Source organism: Archocentrus centrarchus, chromosome 1 (genome assembly GCF_007364275.1).
Source record: "Archocentrus centrarchus isolate MPI-CPG fArcCen1 chromosome 1, fArcCen1, whole genome shotgun sequence".
Classification (NCBI taxonomy): domain Eukaryota; kingdom Metazoa; phylum Chordata; class Actinopteri; order Cichliformes; family Cichlidae; genus Archocentrus; species Archocentrus centrarchus.
In genome coordinates, this window is record NC_044346.1 from 17,747,501 (window position 1) to 17,770,488 (window position 22,988).

A 22,988-nucleotide genomic window follows, 5' to 3' on the forward strand; every position below is an offset into this window, starting at 1 on the left:
AAAGACTAAAAACTGCACAGGTACTGGAAAATAGTTCTGCAGTAGGCAAAACTTTAGTAGCATTTCTGTACTTTCAGCATATTTTTAGAGGGAAAAAAATAAACGTATGACCTTTACTTTGAAAAAAAAAAATTAGTGGTACTTGCTTTGTAGTTTAAGTGCATTATCTGGGCGCAAACTGACAGTTTTCGGTCTATTTTAATGGTAAACTGTTAATATATTTGGCAGAATATATTATCAGAACATTAAGGTTGGACGCTCTTATCAGAAAATATGTGCGGAGAGTGCAGGTTGACCAGCATCACTTGGGCAACAGCAGCTTCGTTGCCATTAGTCAGAGTTTGCTTACGTAATACCATCTCACATCTGCTATTGGACAGTCCGGCTGTCAGTAAGACGCTGACTGAAAAACGGGGAGCTGGACGCAGACACTCAGCATCTGTACCAAACGATGAAGATTTTGCCGGATTCTACTGATTTTGCTTAGAAATAAAGAAAAAGAGAACCGGCGGCCATCATGGTAAGTACTGAACATTAATATTTCCGATTTTGTTCGAACACTAATGAAACAAACTGTTTCTTTTCGACACGGTGTATTTGCGGTTGACATTTCCTGTTGGGATACCGCTATAGCGGTTATACAATAATATCCCTGATAGCACTTTTATTAAAGTGTCAAATTAACAGGTGGACAGAATACGCCTGCACATAAAAGCTCATGAAATGTTTAAGCATATTTAACATAACAGCCATATTTATATTTATACATATACACGTTTGAGTAAAATTGCTTTGGTTCCATTAAATGTTACTGCTCGTGTTTTCTGTACATTTACAGTATGGTTTTGTGAATCACGCCCTGGAGCTTCTCGTTTTGAGGAATTACGGTCCGGAAGTGTGGGAAGACATCAAGTGAGTTTCAGGATGTGTTTACTATTCAGCCATGTTGGTATCAAAGGTTACACTGTGGCAACTCAAGTCACACCAAGGACACAGGCCAGGCCTACTGTATACTGTACAGACAGCAGCACACATTGTCAGAGTGTTAGCAGCAGGAATAGACATTTTCCTTTTACAGTGATTAACCTCCATCCCCTGTAGGTTCATGCAGACGCACACCAAAAGTGGGTAAAGTGATAACCTATTTCAAATTATAAACCACTGCAGTTTTAGCTGTAACAAGTAAATGTAATAAGCAATAATTGTGCAGCACAGGCCAGAAAACATTTGTCTGATCCAATAACCCATCAAGATGTTTTTGTCACGGAAAAGATGCAATACACGACGTAAAATACAAAAACTTCTGCGTTCAAAATCTTGCTTGTGTTTAAAAAATATGCATAAATGATCATCAAAATCAGCTAAATTAAAGTGCTAATTATTTATCAGTATGTTATTTATCAGTTTTTGCTTATGTTATCTAATTATTACCTATATGTGTAAATGGCTAAAATAAATCTTTAAATGTTACTTTTTTCATGTAACTAGCTGAGTTGGACCTTTGGTACTGGTTATTATATTTACTGCTTTATTAAGATTACCCACTTTATTAGTGGGGTTTTAAATTGCTTAATAATTCTTCACCAAATTAGGTAACAAGAGTTCAGATGTAAAAAAAAAAAAAAAAAAAAAAAAAAAAAACCAACTTTAAATCCGTGTGACATTTTTTGTTTTAAATAAACATTTTTTTTAAATCAGGTTCCCATATTAAGCTTTAGGAAGTTCACTTTAATTGCACTTAAAAGGTTATCAGTCACTGAATGAAATCTCTTATTTTCCAGAATGTAACTTACATCAATTCATATATTTTTAACAAATGTGACTGTCTTTTGCAGCCAACCTGCAATGTGTGTGTGTGTGTTTCTGTTTTTTTTTTTAAACAAAATCTAAAGTCCACCTCTTTAGACAAAACATAGGAAACAGTTGCAAAATTGCTAAAGATGCAACTGGAAACATTACAAAAGATGAAAACTGAATTTGCTTGACTTGACAGCAAACTTTATCCCTAAACAGTAGCAGAATAAACAATAAAGAGCAGACATTCTGCAATAACAACACCATACACTCAAAATAAATAAAGACAGATATAAAATTTATGTAAAAATAAATCACTATAAAAGAGTGTACTGTTGTCATGTCAAGGAAGTGAAGATACAAAGTAGTCCATGAAGTTGGCAAACAGCATTACATTATGATAACAGTGTAAACAAACTAGTAAATGAAACTCAACTTCTTTGAACACAACAATCTGATTGGTGTTTGGTGAACTCAGGGGCTTTTGCTGACAAATGAAAGTGGTGTTTAGAGCTTTCTGCCAACAAACTGTGTTTTGTAAGAGGATCAGTGACTGATTTAGCTGGTTTGAAGCAAAAGTACTTGATTATCAGATACTGTGCACTGAGAGCTTTCACTTTTTGACAGAGGTGGCCTTCCAGGCTTTTGCCTCTTAACATGTTTTTTGGATCTGGACTCTACAGATTGCCAAAAATACAACAGCAAAACTAATAAATCCTTTATTTATTTATATACAGCAAAGTATAATGTAAATATACCCCAGTTGCAAAAATCCCATAAACAAAATAAAATCCTGAATATGCAGCCTTAGAGTCTTTTACAGTATATCAGCAGTCATTTGAAGCGCCCTCTTGAATGGGAGCTGTATAAAACATTAGGTTTAGTCTTACAGATTCCTCTCACCAGAATAATGACCATTTTTTCAGCATGTTGAAATATTTGGCTAAAGTGAAGTTTATTTTTCATCTGTAGTCTTAACTGCCCTATGCATGACCTTGGGAGCAGCAGCTGCCTTGTGTAAATGTTTTCAAAGTGGTCATTTTCCAGCCACCACAAAAAAACACACACACATTGCACTGCAGGGTTATATGTTACATCTCTAAATGTAACTCATTGTTATTCACTGTTCAGTTTATCAGGTTCCGTCTTGTGTTGTTTTAAGGTTTTCACGAACTGAGTTATTTTTATCAGAATTCTTACTTTTTCAAAGCTTGGTATGTTTTTTCAGCTGTGACACATTATGATAAAATTGTGGTTGCTGGTCAGGCCTGTAAATCATTTCTGTTTACTCAGTTAAACATTTGTAATCAGAAGCTCGTTAAGTTTTTCTGACAATTTTGTGAAAATTGGATTGTCTAAGATATAAATAGCAAAATGCACTATGGAGCTTGGAGTGCATCGTATCCTGCAGTAGGACCTGCAGTAGATCTAAACCTGATTAGCGAGCTCTACTTGTTCAGCAGTGCAATTTTGAATCCACACAAGGATTTCAAAGCAATATCAAAAGCTTTTTTTTAGTGTTATAGCTATATTTATATATATATATATATGTACATATCAAGAAAAACAGACCCAACCGTTGCTCTTGGCTTGTTCATAAAAACAGAAAAGCAATTGCAAAAAGGCAACGCTATTGGCTGTCTGAACAAGTTGCCTACGAGACTGTTTACTGCTGCTGTGACATTTGCTGTAGCTCGTGAGTAACAGCTTCCCTTTGTTTTCAGGAGGGAGGCTCAGCTTGATATTGAGGGCCAGTTCCTCGTTAGAATCATATATGAGGATGCCAAAACATATGATCTTGTTGCGGCTGCAAGCAAAGTTCTCAGTAAGTGACAGTATGCATTTCCTTTGATGTAGAATACAAATGAAAGCTTTAGCACACACCGACACAATTTTAATAAGCTTTATTTCTGTATTGCAGAAGTTGATGCAGGAGAGATCTTGCAGATGTTTGGCAAGATGTTTTTTGAATTTTGCCAGGAGTCAGGATATGACACCATCTTGCGCGTGCTGGGTTCAAATGTTCGTGAATTCCTGCAGGTAGAGTCTTTCTTCTTTGCCTTTAGGAGGTCATGCTAATTGGGTTTATTCATCATACTGAGTTTTTAGCCTGTGAAAACATTTTTATCATATTTTCTATCACTTGGGTGGAGCTTTATCATCAGGGTTCTTCGGTTAGAGATTTGAGGCTTTTTAACAGAAAGCCGGATTTACACGCTGTGGGTGTAGAGTGTGAAAGACACAAGAATTTACTGAGTACAATAAAACTGTTATGCTGTGATATATTTGGGTTTTTTTTTGTTTTTTTGAGTTAAATTGGGTATGTTACACCACATAAATCAGCTATGGGTGTCATGCAAGAACGCTGACCTGTTGTAAATCGCTCATGTCATGCTGATACTGTAAATACCACTTGTCCAGGCGGTGTGCGTTTGTGAGATTTGATCATGACTATAATCAGCATCCTTATAGTTACCATATACCTGATCTACTTTGTTTGCTGGAACACTTCAGAAATAATGCTAAACGGCAATTAAAAAGAAGAATTTCACACTGTGCAGCTGCATTCTGCTGCCACGAATCAGCAAACTTAAGCAGAGCCAGGAATCAGTTTAAAGGGCTTAAAACAATTAGCAAACACTTGTAGTACAGTACTGTGCAAAAGTCTTAAGCCACCCCTCAGTTCTTTATATTTTGCTAGAAAAATGGGACATAGGTGCAGCATTTTTTTTTACACATGTGCAAACATAAATGGGAATCCAGCATGAATTCATCTCTTAGACAGGCTTTGTTATAAAAGTAGTCTTTAGGAATAGTTCTTCAGGCTTCCCGAAAGACATTCCAAAACTCTTTGAAAGTTGGATGCCTTTTGTTCCATGTCACAGCATCCACCGTGTTCAACAGATAGGTGTGGACCAGGGTTATAATAGTTTTGGATTTTACATTATAGTTTAGTTTTAGTTAGTTTTTACTTTTTTTTCTCTAATTCAGTTAGTTTTAATTAGTTTTCAGAGTGGTTTTTCTCGTTTTTATTAGTTTTTATTATTGGTTTCATGCTTAGTTTTAGTTAGTTTCAGTATTAGTTTTAGTATTTTCATACCTAATCAGGTGCAAGATTCAAGACACAAAAGTGACTATTGTGTAATGAAAACTTGACAAAAGATACAGTTTAAAGAAATATATTCAACAGCCAACTGTTCACAAGACATGCTAAATGTGTGTAATATTAAGGACACACATGAACATCAACAGGGAGAAACAAAGAAAAACATGAATTCCCAAACTCAATAAACTCTACAATAAACTCCACAATAAAGTTCAGCATCAGTGCAGCAGATTAACAACACCTACATGTGGTGTTTGACAAAAACAAACTCTTTGAAGGAGTCAAAGCTCAAATCCAGCTGCATCCTGATGTTCTCACCACCTGAAGCTGCTTCTGTTTTAGGGCTAGCTTGGTTAGATGCTCGCTGATTAGACTTGCAGGGTCTTTGCGGCCTCTGTACACAACCTACGGAAGTTGCCGACCTCGTGTCCACATTTATGCTTGTGTAGCTGGATTGTGTGTGTTAATTACCTTGTGGTCGTGTGCAGGTGTTTTATATGCGGTGCAGGCTGGGACTTCTTTTTTGGTCCTCGCTCTCTGTGCTCAGTTTTTTGGCTGCAAACATATTTGTCCCTGTTATTTTTTTTGTTTGTTTTTTTTTCCACTTTCTTCATTCCTTCACGTCCATCCTGATAGTTTCAGCAGTCTCCTACCAGGAATTTGCTGACAGTTGTGAGTCCTTATATTGATGCTTTGATTATTATTCCTGATTGTTATTCTCTCACTGATAAAGTAGCCGGAAACGCACAAGGACGCAACAGTTTAGTCACAACGTTCTGGGCTGCGTGGACCCGACAAGTAGTCCCGTTTCTCCAGAGGCGAAGGCCAGGTTACCTGGTAGGATCAGAGTGGTTTCTGTAGCCGTTGTGCACTTCTCAGGTGGACTTTGATGTTGCTGGTTTTTCCTGACTGAGAAGTGTTCCAAACATTTTTCATCATCCACAACAAGACTTTCGATTCTATCTGTGCTCTTGTACTCAAAGAACCTCCATACGGGACTCTGCCGCTTTCTCGGCAGACCGCAGCCATCACTTTGCGGACCAGCGTGGTGAGCGAGCGCACATGCGCACGCACTCACACAGTTGTCCTGTGGCGCTCCCAGCTTAAACTCGGAGAGCGGAAAAAATTATTTCATATCAATCCACAAGGTTTAAAAAAGAAAAAAAAAAAAAAAAGTAAATGAAAGTCAGTTTATGGATAATTTCAGTTAGTTTTAGTTAGTTTTGTAAACTCACAATTCAGTTTTAATTATAGTTTTTATTTATTTCAGTTAACGACAATGTTTTTTCAATTTCAGTTTTCGTTATTTCGTTCGTTTTCGTTAACTATAATAACCCTGGTGTGGACAGTCACCGTGGCAGTGATTTCAGTCCAGTTCTTGTGTAATTTGGTGTGCCTCAGTCTTTTCTCCCTGTTTCCCTTCCTTAACAACAGCTTCATAACAGCCACCCTTCCAGTGACACTTCAGAGATGAGGCTTCAGTGAACAGTAGATGGATCAGCATCTCTCAGGTCCTGTGACAGGTCTTTCTGGATTCTTGCCCATTTCTTAAGGACATGACTTTCAGATAATGTTCATCTGCTCTACATAGTTTTTAGGCCTGCCATTTCTTCTTATTTCCTCCACTTGTTCATTTTTTTTTTTTTTTTTTTTTAGATATATCAAGTTTTCAGGTAATAGTATAAAATATTATTTAATGGATGTCAAACTGTGCTATCTTTGGTGGTTTTTGCTGATTCAACTAAGGAAATGGGAACAAATTATGTATTTTCATGACAGGCCAGCAACAAAGAGGCTAAGCATAGAATTTTAAATTGGTTCTTGGCTAAGTTGTCTGTTATGTGTAGACAACACTGGTTCATTGCTTGAGTTAGATGCATTTTCTATGCTTGAATGATTCATAGGTCAGTGTTAAGTGATTTAACAAACAAAAAACTGTTCCTCTGAAAAGGTCAGGTACGAGGACTGGACTGAAAGTGTGTGGAAAAAGCAGCCAATGTCCAAAGAAAAACTTTGAAAGACCTTCAGAAAGCCATGAGAACTATTGCTTGAGAGTACTTTAAAAAATTACAAGATTGTCTGGCTTCCTGAAAGCAAAATAAGAGGGGTGGCTCAAGTGTTTTGCACAGTACTGTACCGTAATAAAATTAATTACACACTGTGCAGCTGCATTCTGTTATCTGAAATCAGCAATGCTAGTGTTCCTTTTAAAGGCCTGAAAAAATCTAGAAAATGCAAAGACTAGTTACATGAAGTTAAGATACTAAACAGAAAGCAGTCCATATGCAAGATGGTCAAGGACAAAAAAAATGCTGAGATATTATATTTCAGTTTATCGCAGTAGGAAGGGTGACACTGCTGTGCACAACAGAGAATGATACATCATTCACGAGCTTTCCATCCTGTGTTCAGTAATTGCTAAAATATATAATCCGCTGTGACAAAATATGTTGATAATAATACTTCTCAGTAAACTGGTGTGTTAGGATGAATATGATATTGCCCTTCATTGCGCATTGGGTTTGTTAGGATTTTTTAATCATGTTGATTCAGATGAGGTCACACTCATCTGAGTGGCCTATTTTCACCCTAAAAAGAAACAAGACTATCCCTTCATAGCTTGTAGGACATCTGTTTGTACAGCTGGTTCTTGCATGAGGCCCGCAGTCTGTATTTTCCAAAAAAACAAGTAGAGGAGGAGCAGCATTTCCAAAGGCAGAGGCAAATTGTCATCAGGGGAGTGAAGCTTCTTTCTGCAGGTGTACATGTGTAGAAGTGATCGCATTACTGCTGTCACATGTGGTCTGATGATGAACACCTAACTGCACTTTTTTTCTTCACATTTTGTATATTTTTCATTTGTACAATATAAAACCTCTTAGAAAAATAAAAAAGTGTTACACCATTGCCAGCTGGTAGTTGTGCTATGACTGGTTCTGATGAGTACGATATTTCTTCTTTTATTTGAATTTTCAGAATTTGGATGCTCTCCATGATCACCTGGGCACCATTTATCCCGGGATGAGGGCTCCCTCATTTCGCTGCACCGATGCAGAAAAAGGAAACAACCTGATTCTTCACTATTACTCAGAGAGAGAAGGCCTGCAAGACATTGTGATTGGCATCATTAAAACTGTTGCTCAGCAAATCCATGGAACAGAGATAGAGATGAAGGTCTGCCTTGTTTTTGTTACCTTTTTGTACACCGTGAAGCCCACAGCTCTTTGGCTCACTCTGTCACTGCTAATGAATGGATATGGCTTCTGCTTGCTCCCCTCTAATTTATGGTACAATAGTCAAAGGAGCCCTTGTGTCAGAATGTGTAAGTCTGTGTCACAGAATATAACTGAAGAGGTTTTAATGTGAAGATTAAACAACAGAAACTTCTCAAATACCCAAATGGGAACGCTGTGACAGCTGCAGTTGAGTAGTGAGTTTTTGGATAATGTCTGTGAGTCAGAGGATATTTTTAGATCTAAGATATAGAGCATAGAGATGGTGGGAATCTTTCAAGGAGTTCTATTCTTGCTCCTCTTTTTTTTTTTTTTTTAAATAACTTTTCTCTCACTGTGGCAGAACCTAAAATGGCTTTGGACTTTATCAGCCAATTGAGGAATGAGTCACATTATTTAAAACTTTTACTTAACTCAGCCAATCTGAGTAATGTCAAATTAAAATTTATAACAACTGGTAAAAAAAAGTGTTATACGTATTTCTTTATTGTATGCCACCCAAAACTTCAGCCTTAATCTGTACCAATCCCTGCAGCACGTTATTCTCCTCAGACATCTGCTGTCTTTAGATTGAGTTTTTCCCTCTTCATTCAGTCGGTGACATTTTCTCCCAAACTTAATCACATACAGACAGGAAAATATCTTTCAGAAATTCTGTAATGAAAGAACAGAAAATGGCAGACGCTCCAAACGTGACACACAGTTTCTGGAAATATTAGCCAGTGTTGCTGTGGCAACAGGGTGCAGAGACACCAGGTTGACGTCAGCATGCCTTATGCCCATAAACCCACAGAACGCTGACATTATTACCTTTCTAATTCTATATAATAGATGTGAAATTAACAGTGTTATCATTGGTATAATGTTAATGACATGAAAATTGCAACGTTAAGGTTCAAATATTTTGTTAAGGCCGTCTTAAGGCTTTAATAATGTGCCGCAGACCTAGTCTTGCACCAATATCATCGATATTCCATCAGTTGATTAACTTCATGTGCTGCAGATGATCCAACCGAAAAATGAGGAGTGTGACCACATCAAATTTCTGATTGAGGAGAAGGAGTCAGAGGAGGAGGCGTTCTACGAAGATCTCGATGGCTTTGAAGAGAACGGCACACAGGAGACTCGAATCAGCCCATATACATTTTGCAAGGCCTTCCCATTCCACCTCATGTTTGACAAGGACCTGATGCTCACACAGTGCGGAAATGCCATTTACCGAGTCCTGCCACAGGTCTACATTCACATTCAGTTATAAGAATGCCATCGTTTAATATAAATAATAAACTCTACATAACTAAAATGCGTGGATATTTTTCTCATATAGCTCCAGCCGGGCACCTGTATCCTTCCTTCTGTGTTTTCTTTGGTACGTCCTCACATTGACTTCAGCTTCCATGGCATCCTTTCCCACATCAACACTGTCTTCGTTCTGCGTAGCAAGGTATGTATGATACACAACACTGGGTTTGTAACAGTGCTATTGGCTAATCACTTTTCATGTACTAGTTGGAATGAATCACTAAAATACACCAGATCTAATTAATTAAAACATGGATTGAAATAATGTGTTTGCGGTGTGTTAATATTCATAAGCCCACTGATATTTTTAGAAGCTGTAAAATTCAACTCTGTGGAGCTCATTGAAAAAAATAAATGAGAAGGAAATCATTGCCATGCAGGGTTTACATATCAGAACATAATTAAGATAATCAGGTCCTTAGGAAGTCTTAAAATTTGGTAAATCTAACCTCAGAGGAACAACATCACCTGACATATTACATGCATTATTTATTTAACAAAAATTAAGCCAAAATAGCGGGATGCAGGATGTGAAAAATTTAAGTACACTCTTGTTGCATCCATAGGAATTAAGTGAGTAAGCATCAGCCAGGGGCTGATAATCAAATGCACTTGATTAACTTGCTAGTCTGGAGCATTCAGGTGTGTGTTAACATAATGCCAGTGAGGAAAGACATCCAAAATTATCTCAGAGATGTAATAGTTGCTGCTCATAAGTCTGGGAAGGGTCATTAGGCCATTTCCAACCAATGTGAAGTCCATCATCCCACAGTGTGAAATTATTCACAAGTGGAAAACATTTAAGACAGCTGCTAATCTTCCCAGGAGTGGACGGCACAGCAAGTTCACCCTAAGGCCAGACCATGCAGTGCTCAGAGAAACTGCAAAAAACCCCAAGAGCTGCATCTCAGCCTCTATGGGCCTCAGTTTGCATGTTAAATGTTAAAGTTCACGACAGCACAATTAGAAAAAGACTGAACAAGTACGACTTACATCTGAACAACAGCATATCAGCACAAATACCTCGTACCAACTGTCAAGCACAGTGGTGGAGGGGTGATGATTTGGGCTTGTTTTGTAGCCACGGGACCTGGGCACCTTGTGGCCACTGAGTTGACCATGAATTCCACTAAACACCAAAATATTCTAGAGTCAGATGTGAGACCATCTGTCCAACAGCTAAAGCTTGGCCTAAACTGGGTCATGCAACAGGACAATGATCCAAAGCACAGCAACAAATCTGCAACAGGATGGCTGAAAAGCAAAAGAATTAAGAGGTTCTAATGGCCTGGTCAAAGTCCAGACCTCAACCTGATTCAAATGCTGTTGCAGGACCTTAAATTGAGCTGTGCATAAACAAATGCCTGCAAACATCAATGAACTGAAGCCATGCTGTAGAGTGGGCCAAATTCATCCAAACCAATGTGATAGATGGATAAAACCACATAGAAAACTACATCAAGCTATTAGTGCTAAAGGTGGTTCTACAAGCTACTAAATCATGGGGTGTACTTGTTTTTTACCCACTGCGTATGAATTTTATCTTAGTTTTTGTGAAACACATAAAGACATGGTCATGTCTTGTTCATCTGAGGTTTCATTTACCCAATTTTAAGACCTTGTAACAACTAGATAATTTTTTTATTATGTGCTAATATGTAAAACCTTAGAATTTACAGAGGGTGTAGTTTCTTTTTATCATTACTAAACTGTTTTATAATGCAGTTTATGCATGAAGCAAAGAGGGTCATTTAGCACAGTTAGAAGTAGGCTTTTAGTTGATTTACATGATAGACAAAAAGTGGGAGAAACTGAGAAAAGACTAAGCAGAAAGATGAAACAAATTTTATGAGCACAGAGGTCACTGTGAAGATGGAGCGAGAACAGAAAATTGGTTTAAAGTTTATATTTGTGTAGCTTGGTTTCTCATGGGTTGATTAATTCATGGGATGGTAAATTCTTAAGTGACAAAATGATAGCTGCAGGGTTCAGCAGCTATGCTCAAATAGATTAGATTCATTGTGATGAGACTGATACTTGAAGCACTTCCACTCTTGGGGCATAAGCTACATGGCTACGTAAAACCTGACAATAAAAAAAAGAATTTAGATTTTTTTTTTGTTTGTTTTACACACATGAAATTTGAATTCATTTTCATTTTTTAAAATGAAAAACCAGATTTAAAAATAAAGAGTGAGCTAAACTGGTGCCCAGTTTGGAAGCAGATTTAGAGATGAACACAGTGCATCATGAAATATTCATAAGAGGGATGTAATCCTGACAGGAGGGCCTGCTGAATGTGGAGACTGTAGAGAATGAGGACGAGCTGACGGGGGTGGAGATCAGCTGTCTGAGACTGAAAGGACAGATGATTTATTTGCCAGAGGCTGAGAACATCCTTTTTCTTTGCTCACCCAGGTAAGCCCATAGTGTGGTATATCTTTGCAGGAGCCCCGAATGAATATGCACACCAAAAAAACACGGATTTTACTTTTACCCACAGAATGAGAATGCACCGATTTCACGTGAAGATATTGTGAAATCCCAAATAACAAGGTGCTCGCTTAGAGCAGAGTATCATTTCTTTCTATCAGTGCAAAAATATTTTTCCCACTAAGACCAAAATATGAGAAAAAGTCACATGATTGGGCTTGGAATATGACTGAGAAAAACTATAAATATACAGTAAGTAAATATAACTATAATCTAACACTGCTAATGTAACACAGGTGAAGTGGATGCAAAGTTCACATTGGTTTGAATCAGAGCTGCTGTCAGAAGGAGTCAATTACAGAATTAATGGTGGTACTCTAAGTCCTCCAGTGATATCTGTATTAGTGTTGTTCTTTGTGTTTTTAGCACTTCTTGTTACTAGCTGCCAATGCTTAAGCTAATGCTAGATGAACAGAGACAAATCAGGTCTCTTCAAACACCCAGAGTGTCTAAAAGCCAAAGTTAACTGGATCGGAGTTGGCGAATAACCCAAGTAGTGCTTATATTTACTAAAAGACCAAGGGCATGATGGGCCACATTATGTTTTCACTCAGCTAATTAATGTCTTCTGTTTTACCTTTGGTCTTAGTAAGTCTCACATCTGTGAATCTCTACACCCTAAGTTTGTAATTTAAACCTGCTGCTGTTAACTTTATTTACTACACAGCCCTGATTATGTCATTATAGTAACTTTCTCTAACAAGTACTGAAGAGCAATGGTTGAGTAATTTTTGTACTGTGCGTTTGCTGTATTAATGAAATTATAAAAGTAAAATAACATATAATAATAAATAATACAATTATTTAACTATTTTTTTTAATTAACAAAAGAGAACAAGGGGGGTTAAAAAAATCAAGCGTGAATGTTAAATTCTGTATTTTCCTTCATGATATTTACTTTGTTTTAGATTTAAAATTCATAGCTAGAGAGACTGGGACTAGCTTTTTATGTGTATGTATCCATGCTAGCCACTGCTACTGAGTTCCACAAAATGAAGAGGATAAGGCACCAGGCAATAGTTCATTGCCATGTCCCTCCCAGAGGACATCACTGGAGATGGGCAAAAGAGCTGCATGTGGCTCTGGAGCTGCAGGTTTGAGTTTGTGGTTTAGATGATCGCAGTACTACATATTGTAGTAAAAACAGTATTCTAGGTGCATAAAATGTGTAAGTGCAGTTAATTAGAGCAAGAAGATGATTGATGAGACATACAAGAGATGTCAACAGAAGATCTCTTTTTGATTTACTTGTAATAGAGATCTGATAATCTCACTAATGAAAATGAGGTCATTTTTCCATATAGTTACACACTCTATCAAACAATTACCCAGAAAACTCAAACGTGTTTTCCTCTTAGCCTTTCAGAAATGAAAATGTGCAGATAGATCACGAGAGACAAAGAACTGGTAATTACATTGGTTCTTTTGTTTTGACCTCTATTATCCTCTGTAACTCTTATGTAACCAGTCAGTAAACTATTAGATGCAGGAGATAGCAGGGTTAAAAAAGAGCTTGTTCCCTTACATTGAAAGCAGTTTGCAGATGGTAGGATGAGTGTTTTCACTAAAGGTTGCTGCCTCAGAAGACATTAAGTGCTACTGACTGAAAAAGAGATACAACCTGACCAAAGAAGATCTGCACAGCCCAGTGTCTGACCTCACCAGACGAAAAGCAGCATTTATACAGAGACATTACAGCAGGCTCATCTCTCACAAGAGGATGGTGATTTCACTACTCATGGTTCATTTTTTATGCCCTGTATAATTTATAACACCTCTTGAAATGAACAAGAACAGCAGGTCTGCAGTTGTTCAGCAGACACAAATCATACATTTCCAGCAGTTTCACTCTGCAAAAATCTGTCATAATTTATGACTCTCACATTTTTTTTTTGTCATCTCTTTGTTAACCTGTACTGCTTTTGTGGTTAGTGTTATGAACTTGGACGATCTTACACGGAGAGGGCTCTACCTAAGTGACATCCCACTACATGATGCGACACGTGACCTGGTGCTGCTGGGCGAACAGTTTCGCGAGGAGTACAAGCTGACCCAGGAGCTGGAAATCTTGACAGATCGCCTCCAGCACACACTCCGAGCTTTGGAGGATGAAAAAAAAAAGACAGACAGGTTTGACTATTTATATAGATTTTATTCAAGTAGTCTTGAATTTAGCCTAAACCAAATAAAGATTGTAGTGCCAGCTTTTACATAATGATAGTAGAAGTATTGTAACAGGCATTCAAAGTAAATTTAACTAATTTTCAAATGGCTTTTTGCCATTATAATGTGGCTGGTATGTGCAAGTGAACTCTTATCTTTCCTCCATGTTACCTGTCTGCTTTCATTTTTTTTTCATATTTATTAAAAAAAGCAAAGCATTAAATTATGTAATTACATACCACAATCATGTCATTATCTGTAGGTTGTGAGTCATGTTCAAACTCATTACTATAAATGTGTAATAGCACTGTTATGATTCATTTGCTAGGAAAAAAAATTAGCGGCAAAGATTATTTATTATCAGTCTTGTGTAGAGAGATAAAGAGAAGTCTTATCCAGTATTCCCTTTTAAGGGCAAATTGCTGAAGATACAGAAAGATACTTGTCTCAGTACCATAAAACTGCATTAAGACTACATGACAGCAGGACAAGCAGGGGCTGATATTTACCTAAGCTTACCTAAGCTTCAGCTCCTGTCAGAAAAAGGCCTGCCATTGTATTTTGTCACAGCAGTGGGTGACAGCTGGAGATAAGTGCAAGGGTGGAGCGTGATCTTTATTAAGACTGCTGTAGCAGATTATCTTCTCTTAGGAAAAGACTTACACTGTCCCACTGGATTCCCGTGTTATTATTCTGACCATTCTCTGGACTCAGACTGCCTCGGGCTCCAAACATTGATTTGAATTCACGGCTCCTCTAAAATTTAAGAGTACTGCTGCTGCACTGTTGTTGCCTTTTCAGATGCTGCAACACTCTATGTTTTTGCTTCTGTTTAGGCCTGTACCTAACTAAGATAAAATATTAAAGATTTTAGATTTATTCCTCTGTGAATCACCACTTTTTGATGGTGGAGGGGTTTGTGTGTCCCAGTGATCGCAGGGGCTATGTTGTCCGGGGGGCTTTTGCCACTTGGTAGGGTCTCCTAAGGTTAACTGGTCTAGACAAAGCAACTTTAATGACGCTTATGGAAGAGATATCAAGGGAACAGTTTACCTGGGATATGATTACCGGGGCCCCACCCTGGAGTCAGGCCTGGGGACGGAGCTCGAGGGAGCACCTAGTGGCTGGGCCTTAGCCATCAGGCCAAAGAGGAAACATGAGCCCACCTGTAGGCCCACCACCCGCAAGAGGCGTTGTAGGGGTTGGGTGCAGTGTGTGTCAGGTGGTGGTGGTGGGGAGAGAAAGGCCTGGGCTTCTCTCCTTAGACTGCTGCTGACCTGGCCCTGGATAAGCGGAAGAAAATGGATGGGTGGATTTTAGATTTGAATATGTTTTTTTGTCTGGTGGCATTTTTTTTTCTGTACAGATTTTAATGTTTGTTATCTGTATGCATTATTCATCCTGAGATTATGATGCATCATGGAAGGTATTTTGCTTTTAAGAGGCAGCCATGCTCTAACCAGTTACCATAGAAACACCACCCTCCTTTCTGAAAGCAGCTTGGATAGCAAAATGACCAAAAGGCGGTGTGTGATCAAACAAAATGCTGATCCAAAGGACAGACATCAGCCTGGCATCCCCAGCCCATTGCTCTACTGCTTTAATACACCATAACCTGCTCTCATGCCGAGCGATCATTTCTCTTCTCCTTCTCAGATTGCTCTATTCTGTCCTGCCGCCGTCTGTTGCCAACGAGCTGCGACACAAACGCCCGGTGCCTGCAAAGCGCTATGACAACGTGACCATCCTCTTCAGTGGCATTGTCGGTTTCAATGCATTCTGCAGCAAGCACGCCTCGGCCGAAGGGGCCATCAAGATCGTCAACCTGCTCAATGATGTTTACACACGTTTTGACATCTTGACAGACTCTCGGAAGAATCCTTATGTATACAAGGTCAAAAGCAGGAACCTTACAATCACATAATGTCGCATATTGGTGTAAATTTGTTGTCAATAACAGGGTAGGAAGGAAGGAGTTTTGCTACTATTCTGGAGTTCTGGCTCTGCACTAGCCTGCTGAATAATGTTATGCAATTACACACATTCAACTCAGTTACAGACTATTTATATCAGTTAACTTAGGGTTTTCACCAGAGTAATACCAACTTCTAAACACGGTGTAGTTTTACATTGGCACTGCACCGTTTTATAGGCCTCGTGCAACAGATTTACTCCCCAGGCTTTCAGACAAGAATGCACTTTAAGAAGTCAAACAGACCTCTTCCAGGGGATTGGCTTCAGGCACTGGGTCACCAAAAAAAGTAATATTTACTCTACAAGCTGAATGGCTAGGTGGTCCAGGGGTTTTAACAGGGCTTAAAGAGTCGCTGAATGTCTTACAGCTGATGTAAGTGTTTAAGTGTTTATCTCAGGGTGTTTCAGTTTATTTCTGGCTGCATAATAGATTCACACATGCCCCCCCATCCCCGTTGCACTGCGGGAACAAATCATTCTGCATGAAGCAAAAGTAAATCAAAGTTTTAAAAATAAAAAGTGGTCATGATGTCACTCATGTGGTGAATTAAAATGTGTTTTTGTTTTGTTTTTTTAATACAGGTGGAAACAGTCGGTGATAAGTACATGACGGTTAGTGGCCTGCCAGAGCCGTGCACACACCACGCAAAGTCGATCTGCCACCTTGCTCTTGACATGATGGAGATTGCTGGACAAGTAAAAGTGGATGATGAACCAGTGCAGGTGTGATATGAATTTCAGGTTTCAGAATAAACAAATCTGCATATAACTGAAAGTTTCACTGTGTGTGAAATTCAGATTTCAGCAGTACTCGCTAAACATAACCTTACATAACCTTTTATACTGTACTTCTGCTGGATACTAAAAGTTACATGTTGCTGCTGAGAAAAATAGCACAATATATTAAACAGAATTGCTTTTTTAGGGCCCGAGCACGAACTGTGCGAAGGCCCTATTGTAATTGCTTCGTTTATTATTATTTTTTTTTTTTTTTTTTTTTTTTTTTTTTTTATTATTATTATTCAGGCAAATGAATTGGCTTTTTGGGGGATTTATCATATTCAAAAACTCATGAAACTTTGCACATGCGTCACACCTGGTGAAAATTTAAGTATTTTAATGGGCTCGGGCAAGGGCGCGCCCAAATGGCTCGCTAGCGCCCCCTAAACTGGAGCCCCACCGCTGTGTTTCACGTACATGAATGAAACTTCATACACATGTATATCATGTCCAGGCGCACAAAAAATCCTCTTGGAGCCATGCCCTAAACCCAACAGGAAGTCCGCCATTTTGAATTAATTATGCAAATTTGGCCATTTGCAGCCCTCACACTTTTTCTAATAACTCAGAGGTTTTAGACGTTATCATCTTCATATTTGGTTTGTCTAGCCTACACCCCCAGGGGAATCTAAATCTCGAAAATGGTGAGTTTTTGCCAAGGGGGAGGGGTCCTTATGCCCCTTTGAACTTTGATCATTCGCCATGAAATTTTGATTGCCTCTCATTCATACCTACATGATCCAATGTGCATCAAACTTCTCCAGTAGGATGAGGGTGCCCCCCTGAACACATACATATGACAATATTTAATATCAGTCGCAGCGCCACCTAGTGGGAACAGGAAATGTCATATTTTACACTTGGAGGTCCAGCTCCAAAGTGGTTTAGCAGAACCATCTCAAATTTCACCTGGAAAGCCTTAAGAAGTTGGACTTACTGTGTTTTCAAAACTGTGACTTTTTGACAAAAGGGCGTGACCCTTATGGGACGGCAAAGTTCGATGATTCGCCATGAACACAAAAATGGCTGTAACTCAAAGCCAACTTGCCCAATCTGGCTCAAACTTCAGTGGTGTGATAAGCATGCTGCCCTGAACACACTCATATGCATAAAGTCCATAAACGGTAGAGCGCCGCCTAGTGGCAGCTCGGAATATCTTAAAATAGCAAGTTTTTGGAGTAGCCCCGGAGCTACGTTTTATCTACATGTATGAAAATGTACAGGCTCATGTAACATCCTAAGACGTACAAAAAAGTCTCTTGGACCCATACCCCAAACCCTACAGGAAGTCGGCCATCTTCAATTGAAGGTGTCAATTTTTGCCATTTCCACGCCTGCTATTTGAACGAACTCGTCCTAGGGCATTTCACCCACTGACACCAAATTGGCTCCAGATCATCTACACAAGTAGCCCATCAAATATTGTGGAAATCTTTACAAAATATTAAACGGCCTTGTCACACCAGGCCATTAAATTTGGCCTTTGTTTTTCTCCCTCACCACCAAAATTGTTTGTGCACTTGTTCGCACATGCTTTGTCTGATCAGGCTGAAAATTTAATCACTCATGTACACACCCAGGCTGAATCCATAACTACAGATTCAAGACTGTAGGCACAATAGCGCCCCCTACAGAAGCAAATGAAAATTTGTATGACCGTCCACAGAATTAGTTTTGCTCTGAAATACATGAAATATCTTTCACCATTCCTTACAAAATCCTCATCTATTTGATAAGCCTCCTGCCCTGAACACATTGATATGCATAAAGTCCATAAACGTTAGAGCGCCCCCTACTGGCAGCTTTAAATATCATAATATACCATGTTTTTTAGCTAGCCCCTGAGTTACATTTTATCTACAGCTCTGAAATTTTGCACACTCATGTAACATCGTAAGACATACAAAAAAGTCTCTTGGAGCCATACTCCAAACCCTACAGGAAGTCCAGCATCTTCAATTGAAAGTGTCAATTTTTGCCATTTTCAGGCCTGCTATTTGAATGAACTCCTCCTAGGGCATTTCACCCAGTGAGACCAAATTGGCTCCACATCATCTAGACAAACAGCCCATCAAAAAAGTCAATCAGACCCATGCCCTATTTTGCATGCTGGAGCCGTGACCACACCCCCAAATATTCCATTGCGTCTATGCCGAGAGCAAAAGATACCTTTTCCTATAAAAGAATTCAACTTTCTAGAGACCCATCACGATCACAAAACCTCCGAGTGCGGCACGGGTCGACGAGCGCCACAGGTCGACGCGCGCGGAGTGCGAGGGCCCGATATCACCGCTTGCGGTTTTAATTTTTTTATTGTAATTTTTTCCCTATAGATTCAGCAGTTTCCTTTTGTTCTGTGCCACCTCAGAATCCCTCTGCTCCGACACTGATAGAGATTTGCTGAAATACTCATTGCCCATCATGCTGCAAAAATTGAGAGGTTTATGACCAGCTTTAACAACACCAAAGCGCACCATCCTCCAGTGGCACAGCCATCATTTTTGGTGTGCCTTAATACTGTGGGCCTGAGAGGTCAAATGCACTGTAACTTAAAAAAAAACACCAGCAAATAGAAAAACGCTTCCAAAGCACACAAAACAATGGAAGTTGAATAAAACAGAAGCAGGAAAAGAAAATCTCAGAAAACATAACAGAAATGTTTCTGGGGAGACGATAATGTGACGGAACAGCTGCAGAAGAGACAGGAACCAAAAACAGAGCAGCGAGGGAGAAAAAGACATGTTACTGTGTGTTTTAATCGTATGATTCATGTAATACTGTAGATACATGTTTGCTGTCAGCTGTTTGTGACTTCCACATCTGTTCTGTCATGTTATTGTCTCTCCATTGCTTTGTGTGCTTTTGCAGCATTCTTTGTATTTGTTGGTGCCTTCTTAAGCCGGGCCGTTAAGCATTTGACCTCTCAGGGCCACCATACCTTAAGGCAATAATGGCGAGCGTGATCTTTAGGCCTCACACTTTGGGGTCAGAGGTGAATGAAAGTTTATGATTTGACTTTAGTACATTTGTTATAACTTTTATCTAAAATTTGGGAAATTCTTTTGTTATAGTAGTTGAAGTTATGATCAAAGTATTATAAATATTTACTGCACATAATATGAAATATTTGCTGTATCTGTTCTTCTGATTTAATTGGGTAGAAATGGACAGTGTGAATCTACAAGACACATTGCCTCCACCTGCTGAGGCTCAGTGTGGCAGTCTAGTCTAAAGCCGGGTCAGAGGTTGTTCACGTTTGTCCTTTCGCATGTGTATAGTAGACGGCAGGAGATTGTCTGACAAAGTGAGACGTCCTCGCTACAGGAAGTAAACGGTGTAGTTTGTGGTGGCAGGGCATGAAGCACATCAACACACAAAGTGACTGTGGACTGTTCGCTGTGCACCAGCCCACTATTGAACCTATGTGCTCTTACATACAGGGGCTAGTACAGTTAAGAGTGTAACAGTGTAGACCTTAGTACACAGGGACTTAAAAAAAAAACTAAATTAATGGGACCAAAAACAAGGACTAGCAAGAAAATAATTTCATAGATTTACATGTTTTCATCTTGCCTCTATAATACATCTTTTATATTCCTATTGGATTATTTCTCTTTGGTGATGCAGGCTGACTGACTGTTTTCCTTCACATTTAATTATTTTTCAGCTTCTCAGCGCTCCATCTGTTATTTTGGCACAGATCATTTTTGGAGCACTGTTGGCTTTCTAATATTAGTTGGAAAATTCTCATATTAGAGTGTCACATTAATGTGTCAGGCTTTTACTCAATTACACTTCACGTATACACATTTTTATTTTAGAATAATTATATCAGCGCATCTGGGAGTATATTTTCATGCTGAAGTAATAAGCAATGAAAAGTTGTTTAAGTGACTGCTGGCAATTGTTATTGTATCAATGACTGTTGAGACTTAACTTTGGAAAATCGTGTCTGATTAACAAAAGACTGTTTATTTTCAGACATGGTGAAAGAGGAGTCTGGCTTAGTAGCAGAAACAGACTCGAATCATCTCACGATCCAGTGGCTAAAAATAGATTCCCATTTGTCCCAAACACTCCTGGCATGTTCATGCTCTGACAGCAGCAAGCAATGAAGTACCTACAAGATTAAGTTTAAATATTAGTCTCTCAGTTGCCAAGGACTACTTTTGGAACTGTTTATTGCAAATCTGAAACTACAAGGAAAAATCTAATTTTGTGCATGGACAGATCCCAGGCACAGTCAAACCATATATTTACCAACCAAATGTTTTCGGTTGATGGCTTTAAGAATTTGTGCCAACAGACTAACAGATGCATTAGGCGGAAGAGTTTCTTACAGTTTTTCACGTCTCTTTCTGTAAAGCAGAAATTCTTTATTCAAGTCACAAAGTTAAGATTTACTCAGGTCTGAAAGTCTGAATTTTTGTTGCTATAATAATTACATAAATAAGGTGTGTTGTGTGCTGTTATAAAAATAAATGTACAGCAGATAACTAATGATCAGCGCTGTGAATATATATTAAGGTTGAGTTTGAAGTAGCGATGTCTTTAGGTATACACAGCATTTATTTTTGCTTTGGTTATATTATAACCATGTGCTACAGTCACATGTTTTCTTCTATCTTTTTTTCTCCAGATTACTATTGGGATCCACACAGGAGAGGTGGTGACTGGGGTCATTGGCCAGAGGATGCCCAGATATTGCCTTTTTGGAAATACGGTCAACCTCACAAGTCGTACAGAGACAACTGGTGAAAAGGGAAAAATTAATGTCTCTGAATATACATACCGGTGAGCAGCAGTGCTTCCCTGTTTCTTATTAGTAGATTTTTTTTTTGTTATTATTATTTTGAAGTGAGAAATTAGGAGCTTTCCAGCAACATGGAATGAGCTTTTTAAGAAAATACCCATAAATAACAAGGAAACAAGGAAAGACACCCCTGCATACTGTGGAAGTGGAAGTAGCACAATATGTGTACATCATGTGTTGTATTGCAGGTGTTTGCAGTCTGCTGAGAATGCCGACCCTCAGTTTCATTTGGAGTATCGGGGCCCGGTCACCATGAAAGGAAAGAAGGAGCCGATGAAGGTGTGGTTTCTTTCCAGGAAGCCCACCGACACAGAGCCCACCACAGCTAAAGCTTAAGGATCGTCCAGTGTGGCATTAGTGTGGTTATGTCTCGTGACATTTTGAGACAGGGATGAGATGGATCAGGTGACACATATGCAGATATTTTTATTATGATGAAACACAGTTGTGTATTTTTGAACCCCGGCTCTCTCTACATGCCCATGATCTGCCATTATTTCACTACATTTTGTAACTGTGCAGCATTTCATCAACAGCTTAGTGATACAGTATTTGGTGCAGTCAAGTTTCATACATTTGATACATACAAAGTATTGTGTTAGACTGTACACTGAAGGTTTTAATAAGCAAAACAATTTACATCTATTGTAATTTCTTTTAGTTGCCATTTTTGCCTGGTGTGTTTGTGTAGTCTGAAGCGTGCCAAAAAAAAAGAGAAAATTTATAGTTTTAACTAGCCAGAAATAAATAATTTCACTCAAAAATTTTAAATGCACTTGAATTTATCATCAGTATATTAACTTTTAACAGTGATAATGACAATTTTTAAACTTAGAGTCCAGTTTGACTAATTAGTGTAATGAAAATGATATAGCTTGGTATACATTGATATCATGTTTGTATCCGTTGCGTGACTGCCCTTTTTGTGCTCCACATTATTGCTCACTGAATGTGAGAATTTAGGTTTACACTGAATATATTACACTGGTTTCAAGATCATTATAAGAAATATGAATTTAGATTTTATATATATATATATATATATATATATATATATATATATATATATATATATATATATATATATATATATATATATATATATATATATATATATATATATATATATATACTGATGTCAGATCATTGTCATAACTACTGTGCCAATTACATTCATTTACAGTATTACAGAAGTAGTTATATTTTTAAAAGCCACATATTATAAAGCGTTGTATCATGTTCATGTATCATGTATCCATTACTGAACTTATTAAAAGCACTACACATTATTTTGTATATTTATGTCACCTCTGTACACATTGCACAATCA

General features: G+C 38.4%; 1 protein-coding gene across 2 annotated transcripts; it reads left to right on the top strand.

Annotated features, from left to right (window-relative positions):
- Positions 1-387: 387 nt before the first annotated feature.
- Positions 388-22,651, top strand: gucy1b1 (guanylate cyclase 1 soluble subunit beta 1). Of its 2 annotated transcripts, XM_030740490.1 has the most exons (13): positions 388-520; positions 839-912; positions 3,519-3,619; positions 3,716-3,834; positions 7,877-8,074; positions 9,137-9,367; positions 9,461-9,577; positions 11,720-11,853; positions 13,861-14,058; positions 15,748-15,985; positions 16,648-16,788; positions 21,485-21,639; positions 21,847-22,651. In XM_030740490.1, exons 1-13 carry the CDS (start codon positions 518-520, stop codon positions 21,992-21,994), a joined length of 1,857 nt encoding a protein of 618 aa, XP_030596350.1. In that variant the 5' UTR covers positions 388-517; the 3' UTR covers positions 21,995-22,651. The 2 variants fall into 2 exon arrangements, with proteins under 2 accessions (XP_030596350.1, XP_030596351.1); XM_030740491.1 differs by lacking the exons at positions 388-520; positions 839-912; positions 3,519-3,619; positions 3,716-3,834 and adding an exon at positions 7,642-7,659.
- The last annotated feature ends 337 nt before the right edge of the window (positions 22,652-22,988 follow it).

What these genes read in the sequence shown, in the direction of transcription:
- gucy1b1 (XM_030740490.1), top strand. An exon ending in TTTACCGAGTCCTGCCACAG is followed by an intron (nt 9,368 to 9,460) that starts GTCTACATTCAC and finishes TTTCTCATATAG; the next exon opens with CTCCAGCCGGGCACCTGTAT. An exon ending in TGGATGATGAACCAGTGCAG is followed by an intron (nt 16,789 to 21,484) that starts GTGTGATATGAA and finishes TTTTTTCTCCAG; the next exon opens with ATTACTATTGGGATCCACAC.